At 36.8% G+C, this 18,122-nt stretch overlaps 1 protein-coding gene across 1 annotated transcript in view; it reads left to right on the forward strand.

Moving 5' to 3' along the window:
- The window catches only part of cables2b (Cdk5 and Abl enzyme substrate 2b), an 87,942-nt gene extending 77,236 nt beyond the window's left edge, over positions 1-10,706 (forward strand). The window contains exons 6-10 of the mRNA XM_020933459.2: positions 1,931-2,028; positions 5,278-5,384; positions 6,796-6,915; positions 8,039-8,123; positions 9,632-10,706. Of these exons, the coding sequence (XP_020789118.1) occupies positions 1,931-2,028; positions 5,278-5,384; positions 6,796-6,915; positions 8,039-8,123; positions 9,632-9,778 (557 nt within the window). The 3' untranslated portion in view covers positions 9,779-10,706. The remainder of the gene's footprint in view (positions 1-1,930; positions 2,029-5,277; positions 5,385-6,795; positions 6,916-8,038; positions 8,124-9,631) is intronic.
- The last annotated feature ends 7,416 nt before the right edge of the window (positions 10,707-18,122 follow it).

Consider the following 18,122-nt stretch of genomic DNA (forward strand, 5'->3'; position numbering starts at 1 on the left):
ACACAAGTTTATAGACTGAGTTCTTCTATCAAACAGAAAACACTCTCTTCCACCTTGTGATGTCATGTGGTAACACAGGAAAGGCTCCACTGTATTTTTAAACTCCACACGCCTTCACTCAATGGTGCAGTTAGCAATTTGGGGGCCCTATGCGAGCTTGAGTTTGGGGCCCTTACTATAATGCACCGTTTTTTTGTTTTGTTTTATTTAATATATTTATTGTCTGTTTTTCCCCATTGTTCTTGAGACATGCACATCTCTATTTATCTGAATTATGGTAGTTTGGAAACTTATTAGTTAGGTCACCCACTAAATAACCAGAACTGGAAGTAGTTTTTTTTTTTTGCTAGCACAATTACATTTTCGATGATTATTATTTTTCTTATGATTTTTGTTTAAAAGTAAACTACTCTCATTTAATCTAATGAGAGTCATTTGGTCTTCCGATATTTTATGTTATAAAATAACATGTTTGTGTGGGTTATGTTGTAAATACTCACAAATTGTGCAAACTCACTCGTGCACAGCCTTACACCGAATCGACCATCCAGGTATCGAAACGGTTCGGCACGAATACATGTACTGTTACACCCTTAATAAAATATCCAGATTTCTTTTCTTTCCATTAAAAAAATTCTAAAATTGTTAATGTTATTAGGTTCTTTTTTCAGACCAAGGGTTTGTTTTCATATCTGACAGCTTTGACTGCTCACTTGCGGTCTTCCTCAGAGTCACGTGATGTTGCTGTGACCCGCTCAGCTGATTTAAACAGGTTTTGGCGCTGTTTTCCTACCGGTGGAGGTAGGACGACAGCGCCATCTGCAGTCCAACTTCCTCACGACAGTATCCCAGGTGTGTGAGAGTAAAAAAGCCTCCTCATCCCGGTCATCCTGCTTCCATCGGAAGGAAAACAGCGCCAAAACCTGTATAAATCAGCTGACCGGACACGTCACAGTAACATCACGTGACTCTGAGGAAGACCGCAGGGAGCAGTCGAAACTGTCAGGTATGAAAACAAACTCTTGGTCTGTAAAAAGAACCTATTAACATACTCTCATTTAATGCCATATTGAGAGAAAATCTAATTGCTCTGAGGCCTCGTCCATCTGCAGCACTGAGGGGAATTGGTTGGGGGCCCCTCCAGGTTTGGGGGCCCTAAGCAGCCGCCTACTTTTGGCTAATGGTAGCGCCACCTCTGCCGTCACTAGAATCATTTAGATCATTTCAGCCCTGGAATTGCCAATCTCTACTGAACGAAAGGAAAAGGCTGTGCTTAACTTGAAAACTACCACTACATGACATCACAAGGTGGAACAAAGCATTTTGAGCTTTGGAGATGTAGACAGACTAATATTAAAGCATTACTCAAACATGTGTGAATGAAACAAAACACAACTCCAAGTCTGTTTTTGAAGAGGTAACAATATTCTAACATGACTTAAAGCTCACAAGAGTCAATTTTACGTAATATAGGACCTTTAAAAAAATGATGTATTATCTAAATTTCTTATCCGCTTAACGCTGACTGTCACAAATATGTAACAAACCATTTGGATCAAGATATAAGCGGAGAGCGTGGCTGCATTGAAACTTTGGCAAGCAATTGTTTCTAGTTGTCGCAAATTTGCAACATACCTAAATTTCTATTTATTTATTTTTTTGCTATAGTCAAATTAAGAGTTTCAAATAAATTTACCAGGCAAAAACACAAACAAAACATTTTTTATGTAAATCTATATAAATTCAGGCATTAAGGGGTTATTGTTTTGTTCAAGTCTGTGTGTATCGAGTATACTTAAGCAAAATCCAGTTTGAATTTGGAGTATTGTGCTGTTTTTATAGGCCTAGATTGGACTTCATGGTGATTATTTCTGCTTTTCCACCTTCAAGGCACTCAAAGCATATTCCTGTGTGTGTATCTGTCTTTCAGGTGTGGATGATTCCTCTGACTATGACCCAAACCTCCTCAGCGACCCCCAGTGGCCTTGTGGGAAACATAAAAGAGTGCTTATATTTGCTTCCTATATGGTAAGAGTCACACAGCCCATCCACTGGGTTTATTCACTAAGGACCAGGAAATGTCAAATTTCTCTTAGTCCAGTACAGATATTTTACTATCTTCATCTAATTCTGAAAGCATTTTTATCCGTGAAAGCATTAACATCTCCATGGAGACAAGCAACTAGCGAACTCCTGCCAGAAAAGTTACACAGTGCACCTTTATTAGAGATACATTTGAAGTTAACAGCTACCGTTTACCTTTTTTCATTCACACGTTTAACTTCCAAACCCTGCATATTTAGGTGGAGTTCTTCTCTCAAACAGAAAACACTCTGTTCCACCTTGTGATGTCACGATGTGGTAATACAGGAAGTGCTCCACTGTGTTTTTAAACTCCATTCAGCTTTATTAGAATCATTAGGATGATTTCAGTCCTGGAATTTCCACTCTGCTCTGTACTTACTTAAGCAAAGGTAAAAGGAGCTGTTAACTTCAACTACAACTTCATGGCATCACGAGGTAAAAAAAGAGCATTTTGAGCTTTGCACATGCAGACAGACGAATAATAAAGAGTTACTCAAACGTGTGAATGAAACAAAACACAACCCCAGGTGTTTTTTTGAGGAGGAAACAGCATTCTTACACGGCTTAAAGCTCATAAGAGTCAATTCTGCATAATATAGGACTTTTAAACTACAAATGTGTAATGCCAAAGAAAAAAAAAGTGTAAACAAATTTAAAAAGTCATAATATATAAATTAAAAAATCTCTCTAAAAGGAATTCAAGGCTTTAGTTTGCTTCAGTGGGTGCTCTGTCTGTTATCTGAAGTTGTTCAAATATTAACATGAAACGATTTTAAGCCGAGTGTCTGTGAAGATACACAGACAATAATATTTACTTATGAAATGTTTAAGATAATCCGAAGACTATTTACATTCTCAGAGCACCTTTTAATCCTTTCTTTTTGCCACTAACATCAGCCTAGATCGGTATTTTGCTTTCACTGTCTGTAGAACAGGGCTGAATACTGGCAGATAGAAACATGCACATCCAATTAAAGTTGTGAAGCTGTAAAGTTGTTGAGTCCAAAGACAAAAAATTGTACAAAAAAAGGAAACACATCCAAGCTGCTCCCACATTTTTATTTTAATGACCAACAATGTGACGTTTCGGGTCAAGCCCTTCTTCAGACATAACGGTTAAGTTTCACATCTGTTTTATTATAAATAGGCCCAGGTATAGTCTCCTGACCCACCGTGTGATCAGTTGAATTCCGGCTCGAATGTCCCCCTGGTTTGAAAGTCCCAGCTCTGGGTGCTCCTTTCTCTTGGGTGGCACTCGGGTAACTGCTGTGCCCAGGAGAGTCGGCCGCGTCACTGTGATGTACTGAGCTAGAAAATCAGCTTCTATATCAGAATAAAATGAAATGTGAATGTAGCGAGACCAAATGTCGGGCCTTGTTTATGTATTTTACTGATCTTCCTGAAGCGGCACACATTTTTTCAGTCTGTAATATCAATATAATCCTCATTTGCTCGCAGAAGTTTACTATGAAATCGTATTTTAAATATTTTTTCTTGTTTCCCATGTCCTATAGCATCTGTAACTGTTGATTTGGGAAGAAATATTACTGTATTTTTCTTACTATAAGTTGCACTTTTTTTCATGGTTTGGGTGGTCGTGCGACTTATACTCCGGTGGAACTTATGTATTAAAATTTTCAGACTGTCAACAATAAGAGGCTCTAGGCTTGTGTGTCAGTATCTGCTGCTCCTATTACTCCTGTAATTTTGTGATTTAGAGTGAGATTGTGAGTTTGGTAAACTTATGTTCTGTTGTTTATACTATAGTTATCTGAATAACTGATAATATGTTACATTTACATATTAACAGTTAACGTATTCTGTTGTTATTACTATAACTTGCCTTTTGAGATGAAATGTCTCTGATTTTACAAAATACATTTCCCCAAAAAGTGCGACTTATAGTCCGGTGTGACTGGTATATGTTTTTTTCTTCTTCATTGCGCATTTTTTGGCTGGTGCGATTTATACTCCGGAGCAACTTATAGTCCGGAAAATACGGTAATTATTTCCTTACCTGCTTGCCATGAACATAATTTGTAAGCAGTGCAACACAAGAAACTTAGAAAGCTACAGAATTAGGTCAGAAATCATTCAGAATCACTTGAGACCACAGTTGAGACCACATAATTTTTGCATGTTTTTTTGTATGTATGTATGTTGAGATATATTGTAACTTTTTCATGTATATAGATTAACTAACTTGGTTTCATAAAGGGTACAGTTCAGGGGGACTTTCCAACCAACGCAGCTTTCCAGCTGGTTCCCGATGAGTCCCAGTGTTACAAAAAATCATTACAGTTGAATGAAATCTGTAGTACAAACAGGTGTTCACTCTGACCTGAACGTCACATTATGGTGTCATTAAAATAAAAATTTGGGAGAACTGCAGTGCAAATCTCTTTTTAATTTTGTATAATAGGGCTGTGCAATTTCCGAGAAAAATTGTGAATTGCAATTCATGTTTTGCGATTAGGTTTCAGTTCCCAGTTCAATTTTTAAAGGTTCATTGTGGCTTAAATGCTTTATTCTGTAGAGTTTTTTTTTTTTACCTCACCAGAATGTTTCACAGTATGGCATTAAACCTTTCTATCTTCAAAGAGACCAAACCAGGCAAAGTCACAGGTCAGATCTGTGGAGAGGCGACCCTGTTCACAGTCAGAAAGCCTGTTTTTCTTGGTATTTTGAGCTATAAAACCACCTATAATTGACTAAATGTAAAGTAAAGCTGTTTAACGTCACACTGCGGAACATTCCAGGCAGAGCAATGACATACGTATCTATAGAAACAAGCAGCTGATGGACCCCAAAGCAAAAAAAGTTACACAGTGTACCTTTAAACCTGTCCAGGAGCATTCATATTTCTTTTAAATTCATACAAACATCCTAGTGCTTTTCAGAACATGTTTGTAGAGGATTAAATTATGGAGTTACGCTTTCTCTATAAAATACTAAAATAATTTAAAACCGATTTCCAGAGAATAGCAACATTTTGCCTGAACAGAAAATACATTTATAATTCTCCTAATTAATTAAGAAATATTTAATTAAAGATCCTATATTATGCAAAGCTAGTAGAACAGAACATGTTTTTTTTTTTTCTTTTTACTGATACTGTCAGTGTATCTGGGATGAAGTAAAGTAGTAGTAATGTTGTAGTAATCTCAGTATTTGTGTGTTTGTTTTTTGCAGACGACGGTGATAGACTACGTGAAGCCGTCCGATCTGAAGAGAGACATGAATGAGACTTTTAAGGAGAAGTTCCCTCACATCAAACTCACTCTCAGCAAAATACGAAGGTAACAGGCCTCTTATATAAAGGCATGAGTATTATTATTATTATTATTACTATTATTAGTATTAGTATTATAGATATACAATAAGGTATCTTTATTATCTATATCAGGGGTGTCAAACTCAAATTCACAAAGGCCAAAATTAAAAACTGGGACTTAGACGTGGGCCAAACTAAATATTTATTGAAAAATTTCAACAGCATCTGCATGATTTCTGCATGTTAAACAATTTCTTATTAAACTGTTTCATAATAGTTTTGCTTAAACATTGAATCCAGAACAAGCATAATATAAAATAACTAGAAAAGCACTCAGAGAGCGCAGACCTCCGCCAAGGACTACAGTCCCCCTCATATTAATTGTGTTTTCCATAAATATTTGTCTCGTATCTTTCAATTTGGAATATGAAAGAGGATCCCATTGTCCATGAGTCAAATTTCATGGGGTTTGGTCAATAATTAACCGAGATATTGAGAAACAAAATTTTTGGCCCCATTTACCACAATGTTAACTAAAATTTCAAAGTGATCCAGAATCCAGGATTTCTTCCGGATCACCCCCAAAATGAAATCACTTCTTCCTTTTCACATTTCCAAGAAATCCTGGAAATTTCATCAAAATCGGTCCATAACTTTTTGAGTTATGTTGCTAACAGACAAACAAACCAACAAACAAACAGACAAACGCTGGCAAAAACATAACCTCCTTGGCGGAGGTAATAACAACATTTTAAATAAATATTGTCTCTATAGCGTGTCTGTAGCCAGCGGGCCAACTCTAATATATATTTGATATGATCTTGCAGGCCAAATATAATTATATCACGGGCCAAATTTGATCCCTGGGCCTGAGTTTGACACGTCTGATCTATATTATCTGATTTTTGGAGTATTGCAATACCACGTAAACAGCCAAATCTGAAAGGATGTGTGTATGTGTCATTTAATCAAAATCCATCAAAACTGTTAAAGCAGATTAAAGGTGTATGTAACTTTTTTTGGTTGGGGGTCCTTCACCTGCTTGTTTCCACGGATATTGTCACTGCTCTGCCTGGAATGTTTCACAGTATGACTTTAAACTGCTCTACTTTACATTTATTCAATTACAGGTGGTTTTATAGCTCAAAAATACCTATAAAATCAGGCATTCTGACTGAGCAGGGTCGCCTCTCCACAGATCTGACCTGTAACTTGGCCTGGTTTAGTCTCCATGATGATAAAAAGCTTTAATACACATTCCAGACAAAGCAGTAACATATGAAGAAAAGCATTTGACGGACCCTCCACGAGAAAAGTTACACCTTTACCAAAACAAAACACAAAACTAGACAAAGCAAAAGTCTCATAATGACCAGATCTGAAATGTGATTGTAAACTTGTGATTGTAAAGTTTGCGTGCGTTGTGTTGTGTTTAGTTTGAAGCGGGAGATGCGAGCTTTTGGAGAAGACTGTGGGCTGCAGCCGGTCACCATCGCTATGGCCTTCGTCTACTTCGAGAAACTGGTGCTTCAAGGTCGACTCAACAAACAAAACAGGTCATCCTCATGTATAATATATTATTGATTACTCCAGTGATTTGACAAAAACTCACCCTTATGTAACAGATAATACTCCCTACAACTGCACAAAAATGCATCTTTATGTACCAAATAATACTCCTTACAACTCTACAACTCACTCTTATGTAACAGATAATACTCCCTACAACTGTACAACACCTCACCATTATGTAACAGATAATACTCCCTACAACTGTACAACACCTCACCATTATGTAACAGATAATACTCCCTACAACTGTACAACAATTCATCTTTATGTATCAGATAATACTCCTTACAACTCTACAACTCACCCTTATGTAACAGATAATACTCCCTACAACAGTGCAACAATTCACCATTATGTAACAGATAATACTCCCTACAACTGTACAACAATTCATCTTTGTGTACCAAATAATACTCCTTACAACTCACCCTTATGTAACAGATAATACTCCCTACAACTGTACAACAACTCACTTTATGTAACAGATAATACTCCCTACAACTGTACAACAACTCACCTTTATGTAACAGATAATACTCCCTACAACTGTACAACAACTCAGCTTTATGTAACAGATAATACTCCCTACAACTGTACAACAACTCACCCTTATGTAACAGCTAATACTCCCTACAACTGTACAACAACTCAGCTTTATGTAACAGATAATACTCCCTACAACCGTACAACAACTCACCCTTATGTAACAGATAATACTCCCTACAACTGTACAACAACTCAGCTTTATGTAAAAGATAATACTCCCTACAACTGTACAACAACTGTCAACAAATGTCATCAAAATAACATCTCTGCAGAGACGAGCGTGTCGCCACATGACCCTCCTCCAGAAAAGTTACGTAGTGCACCTTTAAATAAGTCAATATAGTATTTATATATATGAGAAAATGTTTTTATTGTTTTATTTTATTGTATGATGGAAAAAAGTATAGTAATAGTACTGTAGTAGTCCATTGTGCTTCTAATTCTCATGATTTCTCTCAAATGGATCACTGTTTAATCCTTACGTAACTGTACTTGTCCACTAATCCTACGTAAACATGTACACACTAACAGTATCTCTTCTTTGTACATTTTATTTAACAGGAAACTGGTGTCAGCGGCCTGCCTCCTACTGGCCGCTAAGATCAGCAGCGACCTCAAAAAACAGGAAGTCAAGCACCTCATAGATGTAAGTGGGAGTTCTGTATGTCCCAACGTGTCACCTGTGCACGTCAAAAAATACTTAACATTTATAAAAGGCCCATATTACTCTATTTTCCGATCTGTTATAATGCTGTTTTCCTCATAGACAGACAAAAATGGGTTTAAACAACACATTTTCAGGAACTTGTGATGAATGCGATGTTCATGGTCCTGTTTAGGAGTTAGATTTTGTGCCTAAACAGCGCCTGACTGTAATTTTATGTGTTAGAGACTTGTTTAACATCATAAATCAGGGTCACTTGTTGTAGTTCCAGCTAAACCTCCTCTTTCTAGTCAGGGTTCGGTACGTACCTCGGTTTTCAGGTCACGATTTGGTTCATTTTCGGTACAGTACAGGAACAAAATGCTAAACCATTTGCTTGTTGTTTATTTGTGTGTTTATTAAATCAACAATTTGTTTTAACATTATACAAACGGGAAAATAAAATAAATGCAAGTGCAAGTGCTGCTTGGTAATTTTAATAAGTTAAATAAAATATTCTCAAATAAGCAACAAATCTATGAAATATTATGAAAAAAATGATTCCTTGTAAACAGTAAACAAGAGATTCTGTGCCGGCAAAATGCAAAAGTGAGGACCGGGACACGACGACCGTAGTTTTGCGAGGATTCACGTGGTTCGGAGGGACGTAGTGAAGGAGGCCGCCCTAACTATAAAGCGCTGTGGGAAACTCTGCCGTCCAAACCACGGATGAGTTCCCTCCTGAATATTAAGGAGCTGAGCCTCTGTGTAGCAAACTCACGTGTGCACAGCCTTACATCGAACAAAACATCCCGTATCGAAAAGGTTCGGCACGAATACATGAACTGTTAAACCTCTAATAATAAAATATCCAGATTTCTTTTCTTTCCATTTAAAAAAATTCTAAAATTGTCTATGTTATTAGGTTCTTTTTTCAGACCAAGAGTTTGTTTTCATACCTGACAGTTTCGACTGCTCAGTAGTGGTCTTCCTCAGAGTCACGTGATGTTGCTGTGACGTGTCCGGTCAGCTGATTTAAACAGGTTTTGGTGCTGTCTTCCTACCGGTGGAGGCAGGACAACAGCGCCATCTGTAGTCCGACTTCCTCAGGACAGTATCCCAGCTGTGTGAGAGAAGAACAAACATCATCGTTGGATTAAAGAGGCAATCAATATACGAAAACGTGCCCACGGGACTATAAACCGGGACGAGGGGGCTTTTTTACTCTCACACACCTGGGATACTGTCCTGAGGAAGTCCGACTGCAGATGGCGCTGTCGTCCTGCCTCCACCGGTAGGAAGATGGAGCCAAAACCTGTTTAAATCAACTGACTGGACACGTCACAGCAACATCACGTGACCACTCTGAGGAAGACCACTAGTGAGCAGTCGACTCGAAACTGTCAGGTATGAAAACAAACCCTTGGTCTGTGAAAAGAACCTAATAACATAAATTATCGGAAGACCAAATGAACCTCATCGGTCTAAAATTGTCTGTTTTGTGTGCGCAGAAGCTGGAGGAGCGGTTCCGGATCGGCCGCCGGGAACTGATCTCGTTCGAGTTCACTATCCTGGTTGCCCTGGAGATGGCGCTGTACCTCCCCGAGAGCAAAGTCCTGCCCCACTACAGACGCCTGGTCCAACAGCAGCCTTTATAGCAGCAAGTCACCTGCACCACACTGTACAAGAAGCACACCCATGGAAGTTACAGCGGCTGGAGTTCACAATAATAAGCTTGGTTTGAGTAGATCTGTGCTGATACTTTGCAGCTGCATCGCGCTGGGGGTGTTCTACATGTATGCAAGCACTGTCAAAAAGTTTTAAGATTGTTAGAAAATTAAAGACAAAAATACAAAATTGATTTAAACAGCATATTTTCAGGAGTCTGTGATCAATTTGAACGTTCATGGTCCTGTTTAGGAGTTTGATTTTTGACAAGAATGGTTTAAAAAAAAGCTGAAACTACAACAAGAGAGCTGATTTTTACTTTTAAACAAGTCCTTCTCAAATAGAATTACAGCTACAAGCATTAGCCAACCTTTTTTCAGTTTTTCACTCTCACCTTTTTTGTTGAAAATGTTGAAAACACCTCAACAGGACAATGAATACTCCAGAAGCTCCTGAAAATATGAGGAAAAGAGCTGGCATTTTTGTTTGGAAAAGCTTTGGGGGTGCTGTATTTCTTCAGTGAGGATGCACATTTAACTTATATAGTATAGTATAATATTAACTTATAGTATTTTATGGACGTGCGCGCCCCCTACCATGTTTACTTTGCAGTTTTAAACCATTTTAAATACAGTTCGCTTCTGTAGAGATTTATAAAAACTAATAAGCATAAATTTTTCTAGTGTGGTCTCTGTGGTGGCCATTGAATATTTTTAGTCAAAACTAAATGTCCAATGAAAGTGGGACAAAACCTTTTCCCTTTGATACTTTTACTTTTACTTGAGTAATTTTTTAATTTATCTTTGCTTTAGTATCTGTACTTTTATTGAAGTAACAAAATTGAGTATGTCTTCCACCACTGAAGACTATTAAACCTTAACTGTACCTTTTTTCTGTACATTACGTGAAGAATTTTACTTTAATAACAAAATAAAATAAATTAATAAATAATAATAATAATAATAATAATAATAATATAATAATAAAATATATAAATAAATATATACTAATAATATAATATATAAATAAATATATACAAATAAATAAATGAGGAAAGAATGTGGGAGAAATCTTTGGGGGAACTATGGGGGGCTTTGGTCATTTTTGGGGAGGCCAGTCCCCGTCAACACCCCTCTGGCGCCGCCCCTGTTGATAACATCAGCTGCAACGTATCAATTAACTACTCAAATCAGCATTAACATTCAGAATCCAAGTCATTTTAACCCGTGTAATTATCCTGTAGCACAGTCAATCTCTTATTTTCTTTTGTAGTGAAAGGACACGCTAAAAGAATGACTTTTCTTTGGCATAAGAACACTGTGATGTCCCATAGAGGATCCTAAACCAGCCGTTCACTTCCTTATGCACCTTAGAGCAATATGACTACCGTAAATTCCGGACTATAAGCTGCTACTTTTTTCTCACATTTTGAACCTTGCTGCGAATATATGGAGGGATTCTTTGTTTGGCACATTGTCCATTCATATATACGGTCTATGGTTTGGGAATACAGCAGATACTTGCAGCCTGAGTGCAGAAAACATCGCTGTCTGAAGTTGCGACACTAGCTCACAATATTGTCAGTGCACTCAAATAGTTTATCGCCGTGTGATAAAATAAGTTATGATGCTAAATAAACATTAGTGATGGGGGTACGTCTTTAGCCTGATTCATCAGCCGGTTTTACTTAGTTTCACTTCGTACAAACCGTTTGACCTTGCAGGATTAGCATTCGTTCGCTCGACGGTAGGCGGGCACTTTTTATCATTTAACCAATCACTGCTATTTGGTCGTGACGTATGTAATGTAATGTATGTAATGGTATATTAAGCTTTTCCCAAATCTCGTAGGAAGAAGTGCAATAATGTCTTTCCCCTTGATAAAATTCACCAAACATTCTCTTTATTCCGGCTTTAAATCCTCGATCTTGAGAATCTTGAGAATCGTTGCCAACACAGAATGTATGTCTCTTTGCTGATTGGCTGGTACCCGACCTCGCACGGGGTTTTTGCGAACCGTCTAGTGTATTCCGATTCCTGACATAGTCGCTGGAGAGAAATGAAATTGAGCGGAGGCACTAGGTGGCACCAGCCTGGCTAGTACGTCTTACCCATATGCGTAAATGATGAGAAGAAACATCCCAAACGTCAGTAGCTGAACATCCACTCATACCTGATTTACAGAATGAGCCCCGCCCCCAAGAGAGTCTGAAATCTGCGAAAATCCTACAAGACACTGACATGATACAGACAGGACAGCGACTCTTTCTGTAGGAAACATGCGCGAGGAGAGACGGGGGTGATGCGCCGAGAAAGATTCTAGTTTGAACAGCTATTTTGAGCTTCGTACACACACCCTTCTCATGGAAAACACACAAGGAAATACAGATGATGCAGCTTTTAAGTTGACGACAACTGATGTGGCTGTCGAAGAAGGAAACAGAGCTGCCGCACGTGAGCTCGGCATCAATGAGTCGATGGTGAGATTTTGGCGACGGCAGCGTGACGAACTGACTCAATGCAAAAAGACGACAAAATCTTTCAGAGGCGATAAAAGCAGACGACCCGAACTTTCTTGAAGACGTGAACACCTGCGGCTTAGATTCAGGTGCGGCCTGTATATGTACAATTTTAAGATTTAGTTAAAATTGAGTTGATGCGGCGTGTATTTGGGTGCACTCAATAGTCCGGATTTTACGGTACATTAAAGTTGCACTGTGTAACTTTTTGACTAGGGGTCCGTCACCTGCTTGTTTCTATGGATATCTCACAGCTCTACCTTACATTTATGCAATTACAGGTGGTTTTATAGCTCAAAAATACCTAGAAAAACAGGCATTCTGACAGATCTGACTTGTAACTTGGTCTCGTTTGGTCTCCATGAAGATAAGACTCTCCCCCAGAAAAGTTCCACAGTGCACCTTTAAATACACAGGCCTACACATTCTATATTAAACAGTCACTCCTATTTCTGTCATGTTTAGCATCAGCAATAATGTGTTTCCTGTTGAGGGCAAAACTAAATAATGAAAATGGAAAATGAAAAGCACTGAAATGAAAAATATATTGTGGTGGTGGGAAGTAAGTATTACCCGATGAGTAAAATATAGAAATATACTTTTGCTTGAGTACAGAAGAAGAATTTTATACTATGTTGTTTTTTTTTTTCAGTCTGTATCTAAATAATTTTATGATGTTGTTTCCTAATCACAAACATACCTTGGAATTGTGTGTTTTGGGGTTTCATTCACACATTTAACACACAAATCTTGCATATTTGAGCTGTCAGAAAAAAACTGAAAACACTCAGTTCCACCTTGTGATGTACAGGAAGTGCTCCACTGTGTTTTTAAACTCCGCACACCTTCACTAGAATCATTTGGATCATTTCAGCCCTCGAATTCTCGCCAACCTCTGCTGAACTGAAAGCGTTGACTTGAAATCTACCGCTTCATGACATCACAAAGTGGAACAGAGCATTTTGAGCTTTGGAGATATAGACAGACTAATAATAAAACATTAATCAAACATAAATAAATAAAATAAATAAGACAAAACACAACTCCAGGTATGTTTTTGATGAGGTAACAGCATTAAAACTTGTCTTAAATTTCACAAGAGTCAATTTTCTGTAATATAGGACATTTAAATACTGTAAATTACGTCACCTTTTCACATTTAATTATTTTAAATTGATCCAAAGCACATTGTTTTAAGTATATTCGTGTAAAATGCCCTCGTAACATAACATATTTAAATGAAAAAAGGTGACTACAATACTTTTAAGCAGGCTGTATTTCGTTTTTGGAGTGTAGTTTTTCTGTTTCAATTGTGATTTTTAATAAGGACTAGGGCGCCCTCTGGTGACTGCAATGTAGAAGTGCAAATTATTTATAGTGTAGCCCATAAATTATGAAAAGTATATACTCCATTTATTATTATATCTTCAAAATCATATATACACTAGGAATGGGACAAAATCTCACGAGTCAAAATGCTACAAAACACAAGTGTGCACATGAGAAAAATGATCTTTTGAGATTTTTTTTCCTCATTTGGATTGGACAAAAAAAGGTTAAGTAATCTTTTGAGAAGCCGTAGTTCCAACATAAATATTAAACGAAAAAACAAACAAACTCTGAAGCCAAATTTGTGAACCAAATCTGGCTTTTTACACCTTAGAAATGATGTCAAAATCTCGTCTTGTCTCGTTCTCGTGGACCCTAATGTTAAGTATCGAGGCTTTTTCTTTAGTATCGAGATCGAGTTTGAAATTTTAGTATCGTGACGACACTAATTTACATTTGTTTAGTTAAAATAAAAGTACTCAAGCAAAAGTATTTGGTTCTAAGCGTAATACACACAGAACAGAACATAATTACAATTCAAAATGTATTCAATTCACATTTTAGCACAACTTAAAAAATTTGAGTTTACATTTTAAATAAATAAAAATGCATTGTGTAACTTTTCGGTTGGGGGTCCGTCACCTGCTTGTTTCTATGGATACGTCGCTGCTCTGCCTGGAATGTTCCACAGTCTGGCATGAAACGGTTCTACCTTATATTTATTCAATTACAAGTGGTTTTACAGCTCAAAAACACCAAGAAAAACAGACTTTCTCCACAGATCTGACCTGTAACTTGGTCTGGTTTGGTCTCCGTGAAGATAGAAAGGTTTAATGCCATACTGCGAAACATTCCAGGCATAGCAATGGCATCTGACGGATCCTCTACCAGAAAAGATACGCAGTGCAGCTTTGATCTTACACAATTTTTTTTTATTTTGTTCAATTCCTGCTTTACTCTGCACTGTGAGAAAACTACCTTAACTGTATATTTATAGATTCTTAGAGATCATTATTACATTTTTATGTTTTGTAGCACAAGAGTTGTTTTGGCGTTCACAGTTATAAATGAAAGAAAGTATTAACGCACCTATTTTTGTATCTGTGTGAAACCCTGTCTACATGCATTAGCCTATTTATTGCAAAAAGGAATTTCAAAGTATGTTTAAATCATAGAGAAAATATTATTGTCTGCTCTATTTTAAAATCCTCATCAAATATTCACTGGTTGCTCTTGTGTATATATACGTTTTTATGTTGATTGCTTTTTATATTTTTACACTTTTTTATGTATTTGTGTCAAAAATATTCGGCACTACTTCACGTACTGACAATCAGAAATGCTTCGAGTGCGCTGTGTGACTTTTCCGGTGCTCGTTTCCATGGTGATGTTGTGGTTTTGATTTGCATGTTTCACAGTATGGCATTAAAGGGTCCGTATTACGCTATTTTCTATGTTATAATGTTATTTCCCATGGAAGATAATTTGTTTCATCAGATTTTGAATTTTAAATGTTTGAATTATATTATTTTTATTCTGAATTTTAGTTGCTGAAATTTTAAGTGTACATTTTCAAAGTGTTTAAATTTTGACTGTTAAATATGAGGGCTTGAATATATTTGTACTGAATATTTAAAAGGTGATTTTTTTTTATTTTTTTAATTTTAGAGTGTAAAATTCCCAGTGAAAAAAAATCGCAGGAAAGATCCAAGATGCTAAGGTCGAAGCAGTCGATCCAAAGTGATCCGATCTAACTTAGGCTGCGTTCAGACTGCAGCCTGAAGTGACCCAAATCCGATTTTTTGGCCCCTGTGTGACCTGTATCTGATCTTTTAATGACAGTTTGAACGACACAGATCCAATTTTTTCAAATGTGACCCAGGCCTCTTGGATATGAGCTCCTAAAACCGATACATATCCAATCTTTTCACATGCGACTTCAGTCTGAATGGCCAAGGCGCATTCATCCGACCTACACGTTATCACCAAGCGACAAATGTACACAAACGTTCTTCTCATCATACGAAAATTGTTAATGAACTCTGTGTCACTGAAGCAAAGCACATCGCCACTCACCACTCTTGGCTACGTCTCCACATCCACACGTTCCTTTAAACAAACTGGACCACAAAACACCACGGCCAAAAACCTCATCTTTCTCCTTCTCAATCTCCTCCTTAAAACAAATAAGTTGTTCATGTTCTGGCTCCGGTACGAGAGGAACTTTAAAATCTCCAGGTGCTCAATGCTCGTGTCCATGTTTGGATAACTTCCGTAAACACAGAGACGCTCGCTGCGGTTGACGTCGTCATGTGTCCAGTGCACATGCAGGACACTTTTGGGCCGTTTAATGTTCACACTCGTGGTTCACATACAAGTTGCATTTAATTGGAAATGTGAACGACCTCGCAAAAACATCGGATTTCACAAAAAAAATCTGAATTGAGCGTTAAGCCCTGCAGTCTGAACGTACTTTAACTTTTGAATTTGAGGGTTTGAAAAGATCTGTGCTGAATATTTAAAAGGTGACATTTTTATTTTGAATTTGAAATATAATATATATAAAAGTACACTTAAAATTTCAGCAACAAAAATTCAGAATACAATTAATTCAATTCTTTTTTCAGATTTAAAAAAGTCATAAATTCAGCGGTATTTAAAATTCAAAATCTGGTGGAACAAAATATCTTCCATAGTTTCCACGTCACAAACAGACCTGGAGTTGTGTTTTGTTTCATTCACACATTTAACACACAAACCTTGTATATTTACGCTGAATTCTTCTCTCAAAAAGAAAACACTCCGTTCCACCTTGTGATGTCATGTGTAATACAGGAAGTGCTCCACTGTGTTTTTAAACTCCACACACCTTCACTTGAAACATTTGGATCATTTCAGACCTGGAATTTCCAATCTCTATTAAGAAAAAGGTAAAATGTCACTGTTAACTTAAAAAAACTACCACTTCATGACATCACAATGTGGAACTGAGCATTTTGAAATTTGGAGATATAGACGGACGAACAATAAAGTGTTACTCAAACTTGTGTGAATGAAACAAAACACAACTCCAGGTTTGTTTTTGATGTGGTAAAAAGGCTAAAAACTCATAATAGTCAATTTTATGTAACCTTTAATGCCATAACGTGGAGCATTTCAGCCAAAGCGATAACATCTCCATGGAGACAAGCAGCTGGCAGACCACCAACCAGAAAAGTCAGTGCACCTTTATTGTAGAACCTATAGTTTGTTAGCAAAAACGTCTCATATTTTGGATTTTTTTTTCCATCATAAACTTCAATCATCACTATTTTTATATCTATAAATGTATTTTTTAATTTCATATGATACAAACAAGACATGGCTAAACATTGAACACGTTTGGCATCTATAAGCACATAGACAAAACTCCCAAATTTTGCTAATAAAATTTGGGGCGTGGCTTATTGTCCTTATTTGGTATGACATGGCGTAACTTCCTGTTTACTTTTCTCTATATTAGAGATTTGTGACATTTTCTATGCAGCATAAATGTGTTTTGATCCTGATTCATTCCTTTGTTTTTACCTTTTAAATGATGTTACTGTATTTTTGTAACTAAACATTTGTTATTATTATGATTAGTATTATTATTAATTGTATTTAAATCACTGTCTTCCATGTTATTCATATATTAAAGGGACACTATTTTGGGTTGATTTTTATTAAATTAAAGGGACTATATTACTTTAATTTCTGAGCTATGTTTTAATGTTGTTTCCTCATCACAAACATGCCTGGAGTTGTGTTTTGTTTCATTCACACATGTTTAACACAACAATCTTGTATTTAAGCCGCATTCTTCTCTCAAACTGAAAACCCTCTGTTCCTCCTAGTGATGTCATCAAGTGGCAATACAGGAAGTGCTCGACTTTGAAGCTACAGCTATTGTTTTTAGCACCGTTTAGCCTTTTTACACTTTACGTGGCAATCTCAACTGAACTGAAGAAGGTTTCAACTGAAGTTAATAAAAGTTGTTAACTGTTAACTACCACTTGATGACATCACAAGGTGGAACAGAGCATTATGAGCTTTGGAGGTGTAAACAGACAGATAAAAGTGTTACTCAAACATGTGTGAATGAAACAAAACACATCTCCGTGTCTGTTTTTGAGGAGGTAACAACATTATAACATGGCTAAATGCTCTCAAGAGTCAATTTTGTGTAATATGGGACCTTTAAACAAAATGTCAATTATTATTTATTTTAAGGACAAGGCAAAAGCTGCGTTGCACACACTTTTGTATGCGCAATAATAAATAAGGGCATATACAAGTTTATATTGTCTGTTTTCATTTATTTTGAGTACTGTTTTTTATAATATTTGCATTTTAAAAAAAAACATATTTTATTAAGTTTTCAACATTTTAATACAACACATAAAACAAAGAGCAGTCTGAGCATATGTTTGAGTTTTCCTCATTATATAAATATTACCCAATTAAGC

Source organism: Boleophthalmus pectinirostris, unplaced genomic scaffold (assembly GCF_026225935.1).
Source record: "Boleophthalmus pectinirostris isolate CB_2022bp ecotype Guang Dong unplaced genomic scaffold, ASM2622593v1 HiC_scaffold_8, whole genome shotgun sequence".
In the NCBI taxonomy this organism is placed as follows: Eukaryota; Metazoa; Chordata; class Actinopteri; order Gobiiformes; family Gobiidae; genus Boleophthalmus; species Boleophthalmus pectinirostris.